The 17,511-nt window shown below is 32.3% G+C and overlaps 5 protein-coding genes across 7 annotated transcripts in view; 4 read left to right on the top strand and 1 right to left on the bottom strand.

Moving 5' to 3' along the window:
• Window positions 1–1,078, bottom strand: part of LOC119635550 — a 31,218-nt gene extending 30,140 nt beyond the window's left edge. For 2 of the 3 annotated variants that reach the window (XM_038030401.1, XM_038030404.1), the window contains exons 1-2: window positions 1,058–1,078; window positions 818–875 (exon numbers count right to left, since the gene is read on the bottom strand). The gene's annotated coding sequence lies outside the window, so the exon portion shown is untranslated. The other variant, XM_038030402.1, reaches the window with a different exon arrangement.
• Window positions 1,079–5,409: 4,331 nt separating this feature from the next.
• Window positions 5,410–6,753, top strand: LOC119635552 (26S proteasome non-ATPase regulatory subunit 14). The gene is made up of 3 exons (XM_038030405.1): window positions 5,410–5,554; window positions 5,614–6,382; window positions 6,453–6,753. Exons 1-3 carry the CDS (start codon window positions 5,412–5,414, stop codon window positions 6,621–6,623), a joined length of 1,083 nt encoding a protein of 360 aa, XP_037886333.1. The 5' UTR covers window positions 5,410–5,411; the 3' UTR covers window positions 6,624–6,753.
• Window positions 6,754–8,148: 1,395 nt separating this feature from the next.
• Window positions 8,149–9,759, top strand: LOC119635368. The gene is made up of 2 exons (XM_038030163.1): window positions 8,149–9,597; window positions 9,668–9,759. Exon 1 carries the CDS (start codon window positions 8,376–8,378, stop codon window positions 9,471–9,473), a length of 1,098 nt encoding a protein of 365 aa, XP_037886091.1. The 5' UTR covers window positions 8,149–8,375; the 3' UTR covers window positions 9,474–9,597; window positions 9,668–9,759.
• Window positions 9,760–13,802: 4,043 nt separating this feature from the next.
• LOC119635385 (thioredoxin reductase-like selenoprotein T homolog CG3887) lies at window positions 13,803–14,767 on the top strand. The gene is made up of 3 exons (XM_038030187.1): window positions 13,803–13,945; window positions 14,006–14,294; window positions 14,357–14,767. The coding sequence occupies exons 1-3, from the start codon at window positions 13,803–13,805 to the stop codon at window positions 14,516–14,518; spliced, it is 594 nt and encodes a 197-aa protein (XP_037886115.1). The 3' UTR covers window positions 14,519–14,767.
• A 595-nt stretch (window positions 14,768–15,362) lies between these two features.
• On the top strand, window positions 15,363–16,296 carry LOC119635467 (acyl-CoA-binding domain-containing protein 5-like). Its single transcript, XM_038030277.1, is given in 4 exon segments — window positions 15,363–15,456; window positions 15,459–15,527; window positions 15,682–15,978; window positions 16,142–16,296. Coding segments are annotated over 4 exon segments (615 nt in total).
• The last annotated feature ends 1,215 nt before the right edge of the window (window positions 16,297–17,511 follow it).

Genomic DNA, 17,511 nt, shown 5'->3' with positions numbered 1-17,511 from the left:
TAATGCCTTGCATAGCCGCCTACTCAGGCCGTGACCGTGGCCGTATCGTTTGATTGGTTGAGCCCACTTGCATTTGCAAGTGGTGTGGCCGAGGAAGGATCTATCACAGGCAAATGTACTGAAGGACAGACTGTCCGACCGGCAGGTAGGCAGGTCTAGTCAGAATTAACGTTCAGTAACGCTGAAGAATCGATTCCGTTATTTAAATAATTTGCAAGTATATGCATAAACTTTGCACACTTCCAAGTTTCCTGGTTAACTTATGCCGGCAACACGCAAGTTAAGTAAGAATTCGTGTAAGGATTTATGCGTTTAAAGCGTTTGGATTACTTGATTTCGCTGCTTGTATAAATGATCTCATAAATTACGAGCCCAGTTCTTAATTACGAATAAGCTATAAACTTTAGGAAACTCGTTGCTATAAAGTTGTATGGCGTTACATACACACAAATTAATTTTTCTCCCGATTTATTAAAATGCATTACCCATAAATAAATATATGAACTACATAAATGCAATCGTATATCGTTACACATAAAAAGCACAGATGCACAAAGATGAAGTAAATTTATATAACATATGTATATATATATATATATATGCCGAAGTAGCACGCAACATCAAACTAAACCCAACTGAACTGGAATATTATGCTTCAGGCTGGAGTCTGCCTTTCTGTGAATCACGCTTAATGCAATTACAATAATAATAACAACAAAAAACAACGGTCTATAAATAAATACAACACGTGTCCCTGTTACGTTGCTTGCTTGCGTATAATTTCGCTCACTCACTTCATGCACATAAAGAAACTTACCTTGAAAGATTTTGATAACAAAATTTCCACGATAATGACGATGGAGAATTTATTTTCCCTTAAAATAAAAGCAAAAATTTTGCAATTTTAAAAATATTTTTGTTTAAAAAAAAAATAAATAAATAAAACTTAAAATTAAAAACAAAAAAAATTATCTGTTATAACTGTTTTATTTTATTATTTTGTTTTGCTATATATTCGAGACATACAAAGGTAAAATCAAAAATTATTATTATTTACACAGGCGTATAGAGAACGAGTAAAAAACGAAACAAGAAAAAAAAAAAAACAATGTCACAAAGAACAACAAAATAATATACACAGTTGTAATTGTTTTTAAATTTTTTTTTTTTCTAAGATTTCTTTAAATTTTTTTTTTTTTTTATTCTCCTTCTTTTTTTTTTGTTTTGACAAAAAGAAAAGACAAAACAGAAGACGAAAAACTTGTTGCTATCAGTTTTAGACAAAAACCAACACTAAACGCTTCAAACAACAAAATGCAACTGCAAAGTTTTTAAACCAAACAATTTTTTAGCATTGAAGCGTAGTAGAAGGTGAAGAAGAGGAAAAAGAAAAAAACAAAAAAAGAAAGAAACTATAAAAGAAATACCATAACCAACCAACCAGCAAAACAAACAAACAAACAAACAAACAGACAAGCAAACAAACTTTTAAAAAACGCATTCGTGGTAAACAGTAACACAGCACACTAACAACAACAATAGCAGCATTTACAAATTATAACAATATAATCATGCATACACACAAACATATACATCTGAATACATATCTTAAGGTTTTAACTTAACTTGGTATAAAGCATTAACGTAGCGATTAAGGCTATGAAATGGAAAAAATTTGATATTTCTTGCCAAAGAGACTCAAGATATAAAAAACAAAAAACAAATACAAAATAAAAAACATTAAAAGGGCTGATTTGAACGATCAGACATGCTTATATTTGTTTACTTATGCAAGTAATATATATCTCAACACACTATTACACCATTTATATCATATTTGTCACGTGAATTAATTTCCTTTGTTGTTTCTAAATAACACCACATAACAGTCATAGCTGCATATTTGCCGGCGGTTCTATAATGCATCAATAATCCCATAATATAGGCTTCCGAACATTTTACTTTTGTTTACTCTTTTTTTTTTTTTTTTTTTTGCTATTTATTTATGTAATGATGCTCAGCTACTGTCAGGTACACAATCAACAGGTTTACAAAATCTTTACTAAATAACTTCAAATGTGAACAACGAATTTCAACTTTCGAGCACCGAACAGAAATAATAGAATTGCTATCAAATTTAGACAAGAACACAAGTAAAAACATTATAATCGGCCAGAGCGCATCATTCAATCCTCTACATCACTTCGCTTAATACAGTACATACAATATCGACTAATTTTCATGGCAACACAACAAAAAATTTTTTTCATAAAAGACCTTAGAGTCGAAGGTGCCCCGAACGTGGACCCTGACATGATCTAAATTTAGCAAATCTAATTTACTTAATAAAGATTTTATAATTTTTTACTTACTGTTTGCTTCGTAAAAAAGTAAAGGTTACCCTTTGTCGCCTCATAAGGACTTACTTTTCCCGATGAACCATATATACGTACATACCTTGTAGGTACTTGCGTCGATGAATTTCAAAAACTGGAATCTTTTTCAAAATAAAGCGTTACATGAACATTGGTCGAGAAAGTGGTCCGATGTATACTGTTTCCAATAGAGGTCGTCCTTGGGACAAAACACGCTCGTGCACTAAATTTCATCAAAATATGACGAAAACTGCAGCATATAGGATGAACACACAACATATATATATGTATTTATATGTATATATATATATATAAGGACAGACGGACAGGCAAGCTTAGTATAATAAAGTGGCGTTCTATCTCAAATCCTTCTAGGCGTGCATCAAGTACACAAGTAGTGTAGAGTACAATAAATAAGCAAACAAGCCTGTGCTCGCACGTTAACGGCCATTGAACAGACGCGTGATGTGCATATAGACTGAAGTTGTGCAATTAGATCGCCGCAAAAATGCCACTTAGGCGGGTGATTCCGAAATTAAAACGCAGTCTCATATATATAGTTAATGTACTTTCGACAAAGCAAGCAAAATGTCTTACCCAGCTCCTAATTATTCTTTCACTGGTGAACTGCAACATTGAGCATTAAAGATGAAATAAGATATGTAAAAGAGATCTAGGCTTTATTGGAGAGCGAGGGAGAGAGAGAATAAATCAACATTTTTAGGCCAATGTTGATAGGAGGGTGACAAGTACCTTTGACAGTTCGTTTCTTTATCCGTAGCAATTTCCATTGAAATTGTAACTAAAAATAAAAATTCATGCATTTAAGAGTTAAACCTTGTAGGGGTATTGGTCGCTGTATCGGATGCTCTCCGTTTGACTATTAAAGGTAGAGTGATACGCCAATCATTGAAGCCCAATAAGTTGTAAGTAATTCAATAAGTTGTATGTAATTCCATCAACGGCCTTACAAAATTCTGTATAATGTACATTAGCTGGGGACTCAATCATAACTCGAGTATATTATTCGACAGCATTTTTGCGGTCGAAAGGTGTTTTAGTCGATAGTATCGACAGTTCTACACTCTCTACTCGGCACAGCGAGTTAGGGAGTGTTACATAATCCAAAGCTATGTGATGTACTCGGCATTGAGACCAATAAATTGCTCCTAGTTTAACAATTGAAAGAAGGAATCCCTCAGGAAAGCTCCTGCTGTATAACTTTCAATGGCTGTTACTGTGCATTGTTCACTAATTACTGAGAAGAGAGATAAGCTAAATGTTCTTTTGTCAATCTTGTCAATCTTGTCCGCTAACATTACTTTTTTTCTCCAAGACTTCTATCTCGTGAAAATGTTTGAGATCTTGAAAAGTTTAGCTTTCCGAATACTTTTGATTGTCAGTCTCTGCGCATTGCAGTACTGTCTTTATCTTTCGTGTGGTTGTGAGGACATTTTTTATATTACGAAAGCTTTAGTTTTATTTTTCTGTGTTAGTAATTGCGCTTGTCTTTAAAAGTCCACTACTGAAGTTTAAGTGTTTAACTTAGTTGTTCCACCTTTGCAACTCGGACACGAAAATTTTTCGAACTTTTGTTATTTAGTTTAAGCACGAAAGGTCCCTAATTTTAATAAACTTCCTTATCAACGTTCTCATATACATTTTAATAGCCATAGCCACACATAAATGTAGTGAGCTATAGCAACTAGGATTAATTTTCCTCATCTTGGGTACAAACAACTTTAATAAATCCACCATAACCAATAAAACCCGTGATACCATAAAATCAATGCTATTTATGTCTACGCTCATGTAAACGTGTATGTCTGGGGATAGGTTTGGGGATAGATTTGCACCCGAAACTGCCAGAATTACTACTAACTTCTATACCTTCTGTATATATTAAAATTTTCCTAAGGAGAAATATTTCTCAAAACGAAGACGTAGAATGAAAGAAATTAAATCAATGATAAGACAAAATAACAGCTAATAAAAAGAGTTCAATGATCTTATTTAGTTGCGAAAATTTTTTATTAACATTTACTAAGACATATTATTATAAAATGCATCACTTTATCCGCTTTATCAGCTACACTAACCCGTATTTATAAAAAAAAAAAAAGATACACAGCTTGTACCCATATTTACATTTTAATATTCTTACTCGATGAAGTCGAAGACAACGATAACATTACCTAAAGAATTGTAATTTCAAATTCATTCATTCATGTAATCATATATACATTAACTGATAATTAACAATAACAAAGGAAAGAAGCAAAACAACTTGTTGGAAATCCGATGCTATTTGCACTTGTTTTTTAACAAGCATAACCTATAAAAATATAAACATAAAAGTGTCTATTTATGAATGCAAGCACGTTTTGATATAGCCGGTGTTTAGAAACATGTTTCTTAAAGTAAGATGGAAGGATAATCGCAACCAGATTTAGAGGTGGAGTGCTAGCACTTATATATATTTACCTGTTTCTCATAGAAAATATAGCGTTCGTTAATAGCGCATAGCATTTAAAAAGTTCAAATGTGTTTTGTAGCGTAACGCAATTTTAACTTTTGTAAATACCAACACGTACTTACATGTGCGCAAAGAGTACAACAATAATCAACTTTTTCTAAGTTCAATTAATTGCTTAACGTTATGTTTTAATATCTAGTGAAAGGGATTAATGTTAATGTGTCAAAAAAACAAAAATAATCATAGTAAAAATAAAAAAAAGTATTTTTTTCAAAATTTTTCTGGCCGACTTTTTATGAAAAAATTTTTTATGTGGTTCGTTTACTGAAATCAATTAGTATAATATATGTTTTAAGTCTTCAGAAAGCCGACAGCCATTTACTAGGCTCCATTAGAAAGTAACTTGCATTACTCTTTCGAAGTCCGCCATTTGAATTTATTATTTTACCATTTATCTTTTTGTACTCATTTGTAGTCTTGCACGAGCGGGTTGTTAACTTCTCCACTGTTTGTTGTTTCGTTTATTTTAGTCATTCCTGGCAATGCCATAATTGATTACTATGCACATTTCATACTGTCAAATCCCAATATATGGAAAAAATAAAGCAGCTAGAAATTTGCTGTGTTGTGTTATTGAAGTAAATTATATTGGAAATATATATCAAATATATCGAATTTTTGAGAATTTTCTTTGCAACATTAGGTAAAAATAAACTAATTTTAAGTCATGATTGCTGATTGAATTTGTCTTTTTCAATTCAGAGAAATGGATCGTTTATTACGTTTGGGCGGTGCTATGCCGCAAGCTCCACCACCAACAGATGCTCCTGTCGTAGATACCGCTGAACAAGTTTACATCTCGTCACTGGCTTTATTAAAAATGCTTAAACATGGTCGTGCTGGAGTGCCTATGGAAGTAATGGGTTTAATGTTGGGCGAATTCGTCGATGATTATACGGTGCAAGTTGTAGATGTATTCGCGATGCCTCAGACTGGAACAGGAGTCTCAGTGGAAGCGGTAGATCCCGTCTTCCAAGCTAAAATGTTGGATATGTTAAAACAAACGGGACGCCCTGAAATGGTAGTAGGATGGTACCATTCACATCCCGGTTTCGGTTGTTGGTTATCCGGAGTAGATATTAACACACAACAATCATTTGAGGCACTTTCCGAAAGAGCTGTGGCTGTCGTCGTTGATCCCATACAGTCTGTTAAAGGTAAAGTGGTTATTGATGCTTTTCGTTTAATCAATCCCAATATGCTTGTATTGGGTCAAGAACCTCGTCAAACTACCTCCAATTTGGGACACCTGCAAAAACCTTCGGTACAGGCTTTAATACACGGCCTAAATCGTCATTACTATTCAATTAGTATTAATTACCGTAAAAATGAATTGGAGCAGAAAATGTTATTAAATTTGCACAAAAAATCATGGAAAGACGGTCTTACACTGGCCGATTATAACGAGCATTGCTCTATCAATGAGAGTACGGTACAAGAAATGCTTGAATTGGCTAAAAATTATAATAAGGTAATGTGCTAAATAGGTTATATTATGGGTAGAGGCCTTCATTTAAATGATATTTATGTTGCTTTTAAAGGCTCTAGAAGATGAAGAAAAAATGACTCCTGAACAGTTGGCTATTAAAAATGTTGGTAAACAGGATCCCAAACGACATTTGGAAGAGAAGGTTGATAAAGTTATGCAAAATAACATTGTTCAGTGTTTAGGTGCTATGCTGGATATAGGCTTTCATGCCAACAGTTGGTAAAGCACTCTATTCCAAGCCTGTTCAAATATCTCTTAAGGCACGTGAGACATCTAAAATACGATTGACGCTACTACTTAACAGAATACTTTGAAGTTTGCTTGTGTTAATACCAAAATACATACACTCAAAACCGACCCCAGTAGTTAAAAAAAGGAATAAAATTTCAATGCATTTTTATTAATAAGAAGGAAATAAATGCTCTTACCGCAATAAATAGAACTTGTTTATCACTTTATACATTTAAACCATTGATGTAAATTTTTCAAATTTTTCTTTAAATTGTAAAATATTCCGCATTGCTATAATTATATGCTGCTTACGCTACATACAGACCTAATCCCTTTTAATTAACTTTAAGTTGCCTTGCTGTAGCTGAAGGTTCGAAACGTTACTTTCGAAATCAATAAACAATAAAAGTAATGAAGATTTTCTGTTGAAAGTGAAAACAAAAAATGCACATATATTCCAATAGGTTTGTCATCTAAACAACATTAATAAAAGCATCAAAACTGCAATAGTAAAAACAAATTGTGGCTTTCAGTTTTTTTCGCTGAAGTTACGAGCTAAAATATTATTTAAAAAAAAAAAAAAAACGAAAAAATGGGAAACCTAATTAGAATTTTATACTTTTTTATAGCCAAAAAAATGCGATATAAGCCACCGACCATTTTTCCATTCAACCTGAAAAGAAAAGTTTATTTTGCCCTGCGAAGAATCACTTTGTTTTTTTGCTTGTAGCAAGTCATCGAATGTTATGAAATTGATTTTGGCCTGAGAACATACAACAACAATTGAACAAAAAAGGAAAATAGGTTGGAGAATATTGAAACGGCCAAGTATTGCTGGCAATAAAAAAACAGTAGATTTGATCAAAAAATTTGTTCAAAGTTGAAACCACAGTTATTCGAATATTGTCCTCTTAATCGCATATCACGTATTGTTGAAAAACGGGGAAAAATAAATGATGAATTATTAGTATGGGACGGTTCAAGTCCGTTAAAACGGTTACACATTATATCCTCTTCTTTCTCTTTCCTTTATATCTTTCTTTCTTCTCATTCCAACTCTCTGCACTCCAACGGTATCTCAAAATTTCCAAAAATCAAACGCCAGGTCTCTCAATATGAACAAAAACCACTCAGAATATGTTTGAGAAAAAATACATATGTACATTGATAGAAGTAAACGCAAGCTAAGACAAATTCTGCGCGAGAAATTTTTGAGCTACTATCGTTTTTGAATGAGAAAATCGTAAAAGAGCAAAACATAAAAAAGCGCTTCATATTTTTTTTACACTATAATATCGGGCATTTATTATCTAAATGTCTCAAACTCTCTTCATGTCATGTTTACCGAAGATTGCGTATAAGCTTCGTTTTAAAGCGTGCTTCTGACGGGTTCATTTCTGATGGTTGCTACATAACAATGTGGAAAACAAAAAAACAAATTTGAAAAGAAAGCAAATAACATTTTTTCATTTTATAACTTTGAAAATTTTTCGTAAATCGTCTCCTCGGCATACCAGATTATTATTATATAATTATTACACTCTGGCTTAAAAAGGAACAATGTAAACGGATGTGCAAGAATGGCAAAAGCTCATCTAGCATTTTTTACTCAGTACAGTAAATCAACAACAATGTGTCAACAACAGATGATGAAAAGAGAGCGAGTTCAGTTTAAAGGCGTTATTCGTTTGTTTAGTATTCCAGAAATTGGTTTTCAAATATTAAAATAAATAAAAAAATCAAGATGACAGATGGATTGAAACTTTTTTTAACAGTTCCCACAATTCAAGATGACCGCAGACGTAGCACTATAAAAGATCAATATTTTACAAAACCCCAACTTGTGTGCCTTATGAAAGAGGACTATGGAAAGTGTACAAAATTGCAATCAATGAGATATCTTCATTTACCCAAAGGCACTGTTTATCCTCTGAATTTATGCGAAGGTTACGATATCCACAAATTTCGCAAATCTTTCATGTACAAAAAACATTTGGAATTGGTTCTTGATTGGGCCATGTCGCCGAAAGGTAGACAATATGTTGAGGAATCTTTAGATAAAACTTTGGTATATATTCGCCGTGGATCTTTGGTCAAAATAATGTTATCTCCGCTTATGCCAAGCCATCCTCTGAATGACTGGAGTTTATTTGTTTCGCGTTATAATAAAAACTTATATATATGTTTAGACGAAGACGATGATTCAACAGCGGAAAAGACTACGGCTATGTACCATCATACCCGGCTTGATCAACTATTATTTTCTGAATCGCAACGTTTGCCTCCAAATACGACGAACCCATCGGACGACAACGTTCGTAACGTTTCTGTGCACACAAGTACTATGGGAAGATATAATTTTATTTACTCTGGCCAAGTGCAAGGCATAAAAGCAGAAGAAGAAATTAAAGATTTGGATGATGTGGAGGCTCTAAACGCCTGCGAATACGTAATGAGTAAGCAAATGTGGCAACGTCTTCCATATGATCGCAAGTCTTCAAAATTTTCGTCCTGGTGGTTGCACGCTTATCTTTCTAATTGTAAGTCTATATACGTAGCACTGAAAGTTCGGGATGGCATGGTTCAAGAACCAATCAAGCACGTTGTAGTCCGCTCAATACCACGCGATTACAATTTTATGCCAGGTCGTGTAATTGGCTTTTTCCATCATTTGCTTGAAATGATAGAAAATTTAATGTCAAAAATTGATAGTTTAGAGACGGTCTACGAGTTTCGCTTCAATAGTTTTGATAAAACTATTCGTTACAACGTTCACTCCAGCGATAGAAGCAAAATAATCATTTCCTCTGATTATATTAAATATTCCCGTTCGTGTGCTTAAGATAGTAAAAAATTAAAAAAGACAGAAAAACGCGCTCAATTGTTAAAGCGCAGTTTTATTTTTTAAATAAATTATAAGCCTTTTAAAGGAATGATACTTTAAAATGTTTAATATAATCTTTCAAGTAAGTTTGGTAGTTTCAAGACTGATTGGTCCAGCAAAATTATGGCAAGTTTTTTTTCAAACTATTTTAGGGCACGAGAAACATCTAAAATAGCAACATTAAGCTGTGTTTTAAAGTAATCTAAACTGAGTCCCCGAGGCGAATGCAGATTTTAAATGAAATTATTCCGGTGAAATCAAACTCCCAAACTAAGTAAATTTTAATGAAGTATTTCTCAAATATATTTACTTGCCTGCATTAATAATATACATCGATATTACCAATCCGCATCCTAATGACCTCATACTTTATTGCTAAATAAATAATATTATCGATAAAAAGTGTAAGTTTAGGATTATTATTATTATAATTTTTTTAGCTTAATGAAAAAATCTTGGGTTCAACTAGGTTTAGTCAACTATCTAAAGTTAACTTTCGTTCACGACGAAGCCAATAACTGATAAACGTTTTTGGCCCAATCGCGTAAAACTTTCGCGAGTTCGTCATTTTAGTTTCCATCATTCATATGTAAATGAAAAAGAAGCGAAATTGTAGTTTATAATGAATTGTGGCTGTCAAAATCCAAAAAATAACAGCTGTTTCTGATAAAATAACAGCTGCTCTGATAAATAAACTAACAAACCAATTATTAGTGAACGAATATTTTGTAGATAAATTGGAAGGAAAACGAAGAAATACATTTTTCCAAAATTATCAATTAATTGTAAGAAAAAAGTATGTAAGTAAAGCGGTTTTTAGCACAGTTTTTAAATTAACGAAGCTAATAATTGTATTATTTCGAGTTGCATAAATTTAATCATTATCCTTGCCAGTTATTAGCGGTTCTAGTCAGATTTTATATTTTCTTGTACAATTCTTTGCTTATGAGCTTTTAAATTTCATGTTAATAAAATTGTTCCAAGGGACAAATGTAAGTATTTTTTACTATTCGATGCACAATAGAATAATCCGCTGTAGTTAATTGTGGAGGATTCTGCGCTGGCGCAGAACTGCAGCCAAACCTGTACAGGTATAGATTTTATGAGGGAATTTGTTTATCGCTTTAACAGATTTTGTGAAGGAATTTATTGAAGGAGACTCTGTGCAGTCGGCACACATGGTATTTTTTTTTATAAACCATGTAAAAGAAAAAACCAGTTAACGGCTTTTAGCGAAAAATCAAAGCCATTTTACAAGTGCACAAAGAAGTTGTAAAAAGTGAATAATTGCTAACAAAAAAATTAAAAAGGTTAAAAATTAGAAGAAGAAGTTTACATAATAGTGGAGTAAGAAAAAACCTAAAAAATTATAAAATTATAAAAAAGAAATTTAGTGTATTAAAATACTTTAGAAAAAAAAAAAAAGGTTTATTAAAAAGTCTTATTTATATTATAATGGATTCTTAGAATAAATCCTAAGTCTTATTTATATTACATGCTTTTTATATGTGTATACGTTTGGGAAAATCTACATCCATACGTTTAGGAAATACTATAATCCAGATACTGAAAAGTTCTTACCGATTGTACGTCAAAATGCATCACGACGAGGCAATATAACTGAACGTCTCATAATATATAATCGGTAACAGACTATCCTGCACAAGTGTCGTTTGTATATATTTTGATAAGTTTTAATAGCAGACGGAGGATGAATTGATCGAAAATATATACATACGTATTTATATAGCCTATATTGGAGAGCACCATCAAAGAATGGAACGAGGAGACACCTTTCATCATTGTTTAAAAAAATTATCTTTATTTAAAATGAAAAAGCATTTAACAAACTTAATCCAAGACTAAAAAATTTGAATAGCAAATCACGATAAAAAATCGTAAAAGCGAAATGAAAAAGGAAAGACATAAGCATGCCACACCTGAGCATAAGCAGGACAGAAGGGCACGAATAAAATTTAAAAATTAAAAAAAAGAATTAAATAAAAAATTTTAAAAAAATGTTCGAAGCAACCACTTCGAGTAAATGAAGAAATTACCTACGATTACAAGTTCCCTTTGGAGGATCAGAAGATTCGTGTTTATGCGGGTTGTCGAGGAACTCTGAACTAAAACTAACTGCTGCTTATTATTACGTTTTACCTCTCTCATATATCTTATGATTTTATTTTTTATTCTTTTTCTGTTGTATTACAACCTATTAACCTAACGCAGCCGTACTTAATGAATTGAGAACGAATATGAGCTTATTCTCTAAAGCGGCATAATATATGCAAAGAAATTTATTCAAACATTCTCAATTGTAAACAATTTTTATTTTCTCAATTGTATGGAATTTCTAAACAAATTATTGAGTACGAATATACACATTAATCTCGTATATAAGTACGTGATGAACCGTTTTTCTCTAATAAATCGTAAACAATGTCATTCCTAGCATGGTTAGATAATAAGTTAACTTCTTTTTTTCTTAGAAACAAGTTTATCTCGTCAGAAGACAATCGCAAGGTCTCCTATGCTTCCACGGTTATTGCGAGAAGCACTTCTAACATCTTTGCTGTACGATGTGGATATAAGAATGTGGACCTGTATACCTGTACCAATGGCCGTGAAAAGTTTGAAAAGTTGATTCTTTATAATTATTTAATTCAAATAAGTGATATTTTTGAAACTATGGAAAATAATACTTATTTCGAACTTAATACCGGAAAAGAATACTTATTTCGAACTTAATACTGGAAAAAATTCTTATTTCGAACTTAATACTGGAAAAGAATGCTTATTTCAAACTTTATGCTGGAAGAGAATATTTATTTCGAACTTAATATTGAGTTTGGGGAAATTGAAGGAATTCAACCAACCAAAAAAAAGCAAGAATATAACAATTCCTAAATTTTGTACTAAAATTTCTTTTTACTAACCTTTTAGGGTATTCCTTGCTTTTTTTCTTGAACGGATGATTTCGCTTAATAATACTGCGACTACTCTACAGACTACAAAAAACGTTACACAAATAGAGCTAGAGCAGGCCATTATGTATTTCTATTTCTATTATGCTAACAAAGTACCGCGAATTCATTGCCATAGAGCTGTACGGTGAAATTGAGCATTACGAAAGCTCTGCAGAGAGGAAAGCATATAACAGTCGAACGGAACAAAGTCTAGATTAAACATTGGATGTATCAAAATTTCCCAGCCAATCTCTTTCAGCTTTTGGCAATTTCGTCACGGCTGAAATATTGCGGCATCTTTCCTACTGATTAATTCTCCAAGTACGTTTGGATAACATCCTTATTCCGCCATTGCCGTTTGTGAACTGTCGTACCGACGATCGTAGTGATGGTATTTCCTTATCACAATTTTGCCCAAAAACAGGATTATTAGTTTATAAGGATCACAAATAGAAATGAAAAAAGGACGTGGCTTTACAAATGGGAGAAAATTGAAGATAAACTCTTAATATATTATTTTAATATTCTAGTTCTTATCCTTCAAATGTTTTAGCAATCTTCTGCACTGCAATCTAATAAAGTTGATCAATAAATAATAAATGAATAAGAAAAATAGTGTTTTATGCGCAAAACTTTCCCAATTTTTCAAAAACTTGGGTACAACTTTCTTTTTATAGTTTCTTTCAATTTAAAATAATATATCTTTACATCGCTGCACAGTACTTCAATGCACTGGTTTTTAAAAATCAAAGGTGAGTGCAAAATATATTTCCCGATTATTTGCAACCAAATCTCTGTCTTTCAGCAAAGAAATTTTAGTGGTCCCTCATTTACTTCTCCTTTAAATTGCCAGAATTCGAAGTTCAAATACATTGCAACAAGTTGTAATTATTGCTCGCTTGTTTACTTCTCCTTTAATTTGTCAGAATTCGAAGATAGATTGTTTGCTTCTCCTTTACTTTGCCAGAATTCGAAGATAGATTGCTTACTTCTCATTGCTGGCATACTGGTTTGCCCTGAAAACTTGCAAAAGCTTTTTGAATTATTATTGAAAGAAAATTAGTTTAATAAAATTAATTTAAAATATAGTAAAAATATATTTGAATATTGTAAAAACGCCATGAACTTTATTCTTGAACTATTGTTTTCATCATGTAACATGTACAGCAAGCAGCTGATAACAACTATTGGAACAATATGATTTCGACACACTACCCCTTGATTTGTTAACCGACAAGTTCGCGCATTCGTGTGATAAATTAACTAGAACTTTTTTGCAAATCCTGAAAATACAAAATTAAGTTTAACGATTAGCAAAATGGATGCAATTAGTCGGAAACATGTACCTTTAATTTGTATAATCTTATTCTTTGGTTTTTCTCTGCTAACAGCTGAAAAAGAAATACCAGTGACAAAATTCGGACAGAATGTTGGCGGACCAACAATGACATTTTTATATTGGTATTGTATCCTCCTATAATCTTTCTGATATTTCTAAAAACAATTTTCTTTCATATTTAGTTATTCTTGCGGTTATCGAAAGGCCTTTGATGACTATGTGAACATATTATCAGAGAAATATCCGCAAATCAAAGTGACTGGTGGTAATTATAATCCACCTGGGATGAATATGTATTTCTCGAAAATGATATTTGCGATTAAAATTTTACTGATAGTTGTCATTGTGTCGTCATATGACATTTTTGGAGCTTTAGGACAACAAACGCCTAGCTGGTGGCGTCATTTAGTAGATAACAAACTATATGCCTGCATGATGATATTCTTTGTGGGTAATATGCTTGAGGGTCAGGTTAGTAAAGCGAAACATTCAAAGTAACCCCTAATAATGTGTTTGATTTAAACATATTTCAGTTGGTTTCCTCTGGTGCTTTTGAAATTACACTTAACGATGTGCCGGTATGGTCGAAGTTGCAAACCGGGCGTATACCGGTGCCACAGGAACTATTTCAGATTATTGATAATCAATTGCAATTTGGCGATAAAATTCAAGAGAATCCAGACTTTGTTAAATAATAGAGCTTAAATCAATTTTCCTTTCTATTCCCTTTAATTTACTACGTCGTTTGGTAATAGTTTTAGTATAATTTTTCAACTTTGTTTCTTTTTACGGGTTTATAAAATCAAGTAAATATATGAAAGCACTAAGCTCTTGTTAATTTTATCAGAAATTGATTATCGGTATATATTTTGTTAAATACATAGTAATGAGAGAGAGAAACAATTAATAATAAATTGCAGAAAACCGTTTCAAAAAAAAAAAAGAATGGTGTTCTGCCGAGACCAAAACTGTACTCTAAAGTTATTAAACCTACTGGGAAGTTTGTTTTTTATTATTATTTTTATTGTTATTATTTGTTAATAATACTGCGAATGAACAAAGCATCTTTTCGATATGTCAAAATCCTTTTATTTTCTTTAAATTGTGCGTTCTATTTTTGAAAATAAATTTTTAAGGTCAATTTAATTAAAATGCAATGGAAAGTTAATTAAAGTTAATACTAGTACAGTTTAAACAAAAAAAAAAACCAACTTTTAGGGATTGGTTACCATTAGGGCTGCGGCGTTTGGCGTATATACGTCTTTCCCGACGATACATTAAATGTCTTCAAGCCTTTCGGATACTTTTCTGAAGTTTCTTCGTTGGAAAGAGTAGGTAAAATCATACAAGTATCTCCTTGCTAAAAAGAAGAAAATGTTTAAAACTTCATTAGGCATAAATTTGGTTACAATAAAAAGAAGTGTACATTCCAATCTACTGGAGTGGCCAAGGATTCTCTTCCAGTTAATTGCATGGAATTGATAACGCGTAAAATGTCACTTTTAAAAAAGGAAAATATATAATTAAATGTTGCAAAATATGTTTTTTGTTGCAGAGTATATATTTGTTAAGGCATCTGTGCAAGAACGATTTCAAGCGGCAGTTAATGTTATTAAAGGCTTATCAAAACATGGTTAAAATTTGATGGCTTATATAAACAAGCAACTGAAGATCCTTCCAACCAAAATAAACCGAGAATATGGGATTAGCAGAAGACAATAAAGTAGCGTTGCCAATTTCGATTGGTAGGTTTCTTGTTCTTCTTATTTCTTGGTGTTGTTTTCTTGTCCTTCTTATTTCTTGGTATAGGTTTCTTGTTCTTGTTCATTTTTAGCTGTATTGCATGTAAAGTGATGGAATGTCGTGGTTCGAACTAAATGGGACGCTTGGGATAAGAATCGTCTTCTCAGTAAGGAAGAGGCTATGCAAGATCTTCAAGAAATGATAGAAGCTATGTCTTTTACGGAAAATGTGCAATACTTTTTTGGCAGTTTATCGGGATTAGAAAATATTAATTTGGGTGAATTGGATATCGTAGCACCTGACATGAAAGAATTAGCGGAATTTCATCCTAATTCACCGTTCAATTCACGTACCAATAGCCCCCATCATGGACGTGGTAATAACGCTGACGCTATTGCATCTGAAGTAAATCGTATAATATTTGTTTGTTTATAAATTTTTTAAAAGAAAAATAATTTTCAGTCCGTCATTGGCAGCCAGCTTTTAATTGAAGAACACTCGGAACAAATAACTGTGAACACAAACAAACAACGGTATACGCCTGGTGCCAGTTAACAAATCACAAATGACGTGAGCCACTTGTACCACATCTACTATTGAAAATCAAAGCGTGATAAATGGTAGCATCGATCAGTCAGATTATGAACACTTAGATTCTTTCAATGAGCAAAATGATTTCCACAAATCCTTACACGCATATTCTTATTCGATTTGCTTACCAGTTTCTTGAACTCGAGAATTCTTTTAGCAGAAAATGGCTATTGGCTCATCCTTCGGTGATGGAAAATAAGTAAAAACGATTTATATCAAATTCAAAAGTTTTTTGCCGAGTTTTATTTAAAACCTTGAAATCAACTTGGCTTGCGTGGGCATAATGCATGTTTCAGCAAAACATATTCAAACCCTTAGGAATGGTGCAAATCAGCCCACTTTTTCGATCACCTCCCTTGTCGTGCCACCCACCTTATTTTGAAAATTCGTTATATGAATAACTCCAGGATGGTATACGGTATTATAGTAGTATTGTTTAGAAAAAAGTAAAAGAGTGTGAAGAGCAAACGCATACATTTATACGAAGTTTTCAAATTCTATTCAATTTTATATTCCCGGAAATCCAAACAATTCTGACATGTATTCCCAACCAACAAGTGAATATCCGCCTTAGATTGTAAGCGAGGAATTCGTTTCCTTTTGTCAACAAGTTTGGGTTTTCAAATGGGGCATAGGCAATATTATATCTTATATCATACCATCATTTCACACCATCATTTCTGGAAAAATTTCCGGCTCTCAATAGCGTATATATATATATATATATCGTAATTACATAAGCTTTGCAAGACTGCGTTCTAGAGGTCTGATCATTCTAATATAACCAGATACTATTATGAGTTTGGACAAGCTTGTGCTTGAACAGATAATATGTCGTATGATACGCTTCTCGTTTTCTGTTAACAACATATATAACAGCTTTGGTCTCTCTACAGCTCTCATCTCTATCTAAAATGAACAATCAAATTGCCGCATTCCCGAAAAATCAAAGAGGTTTGACGTGGTGTTACCATATTTTGAAGGCATCTCTATTCTCAGCATATGATATTTTTCAAATTTAAAGAAAAAGAAAACCACCTAAGATTCATAGTAATGAAGCTGTAGATAAAAGTATTCCGTAAAGGACGTGTTGAAAAAGCCTATTGATGTTATTTCTCGTGTTTGCATTCGTGCTCAAAAATGCAGAAAGTTTGGTGAAATCCATTTCATTAATTAATTGAAGTTAAAATTTCCTTTTTAACTTATAATTTCAACGACATACATATTATAACCATATTATATCTACGATTGCTATGATAGGGTAAAATCGAATGCCACGCCTATAAAAATTGTATAAAACTATTCAAGAGACGTACAAGGGGAGATGAATTTATATTTTTGATACATTTATATA

This window comes from Glossina fuscipes, unplaced genomic scaffold (assembly GCF_014805625.2).
Source record: "Glossina fuscipes isolate IAEA_lab_2018 unplaced genomic scaffold, Yale_Gfus_2 26, whole genome shotgun sequence".
NCBI classification, from domain to species: domain Eukaryota; kingdom Metazoa; phylum Arthropoda; class Insecta; order Diptera; family Glossinidae; genus Glossina; species Glossina fuscipes.
The sequence above is the reverse complement of the archived record's forward strand: the minus strand, read 5'-3'. Positions and strand labels throughout refer to the sequence as shown.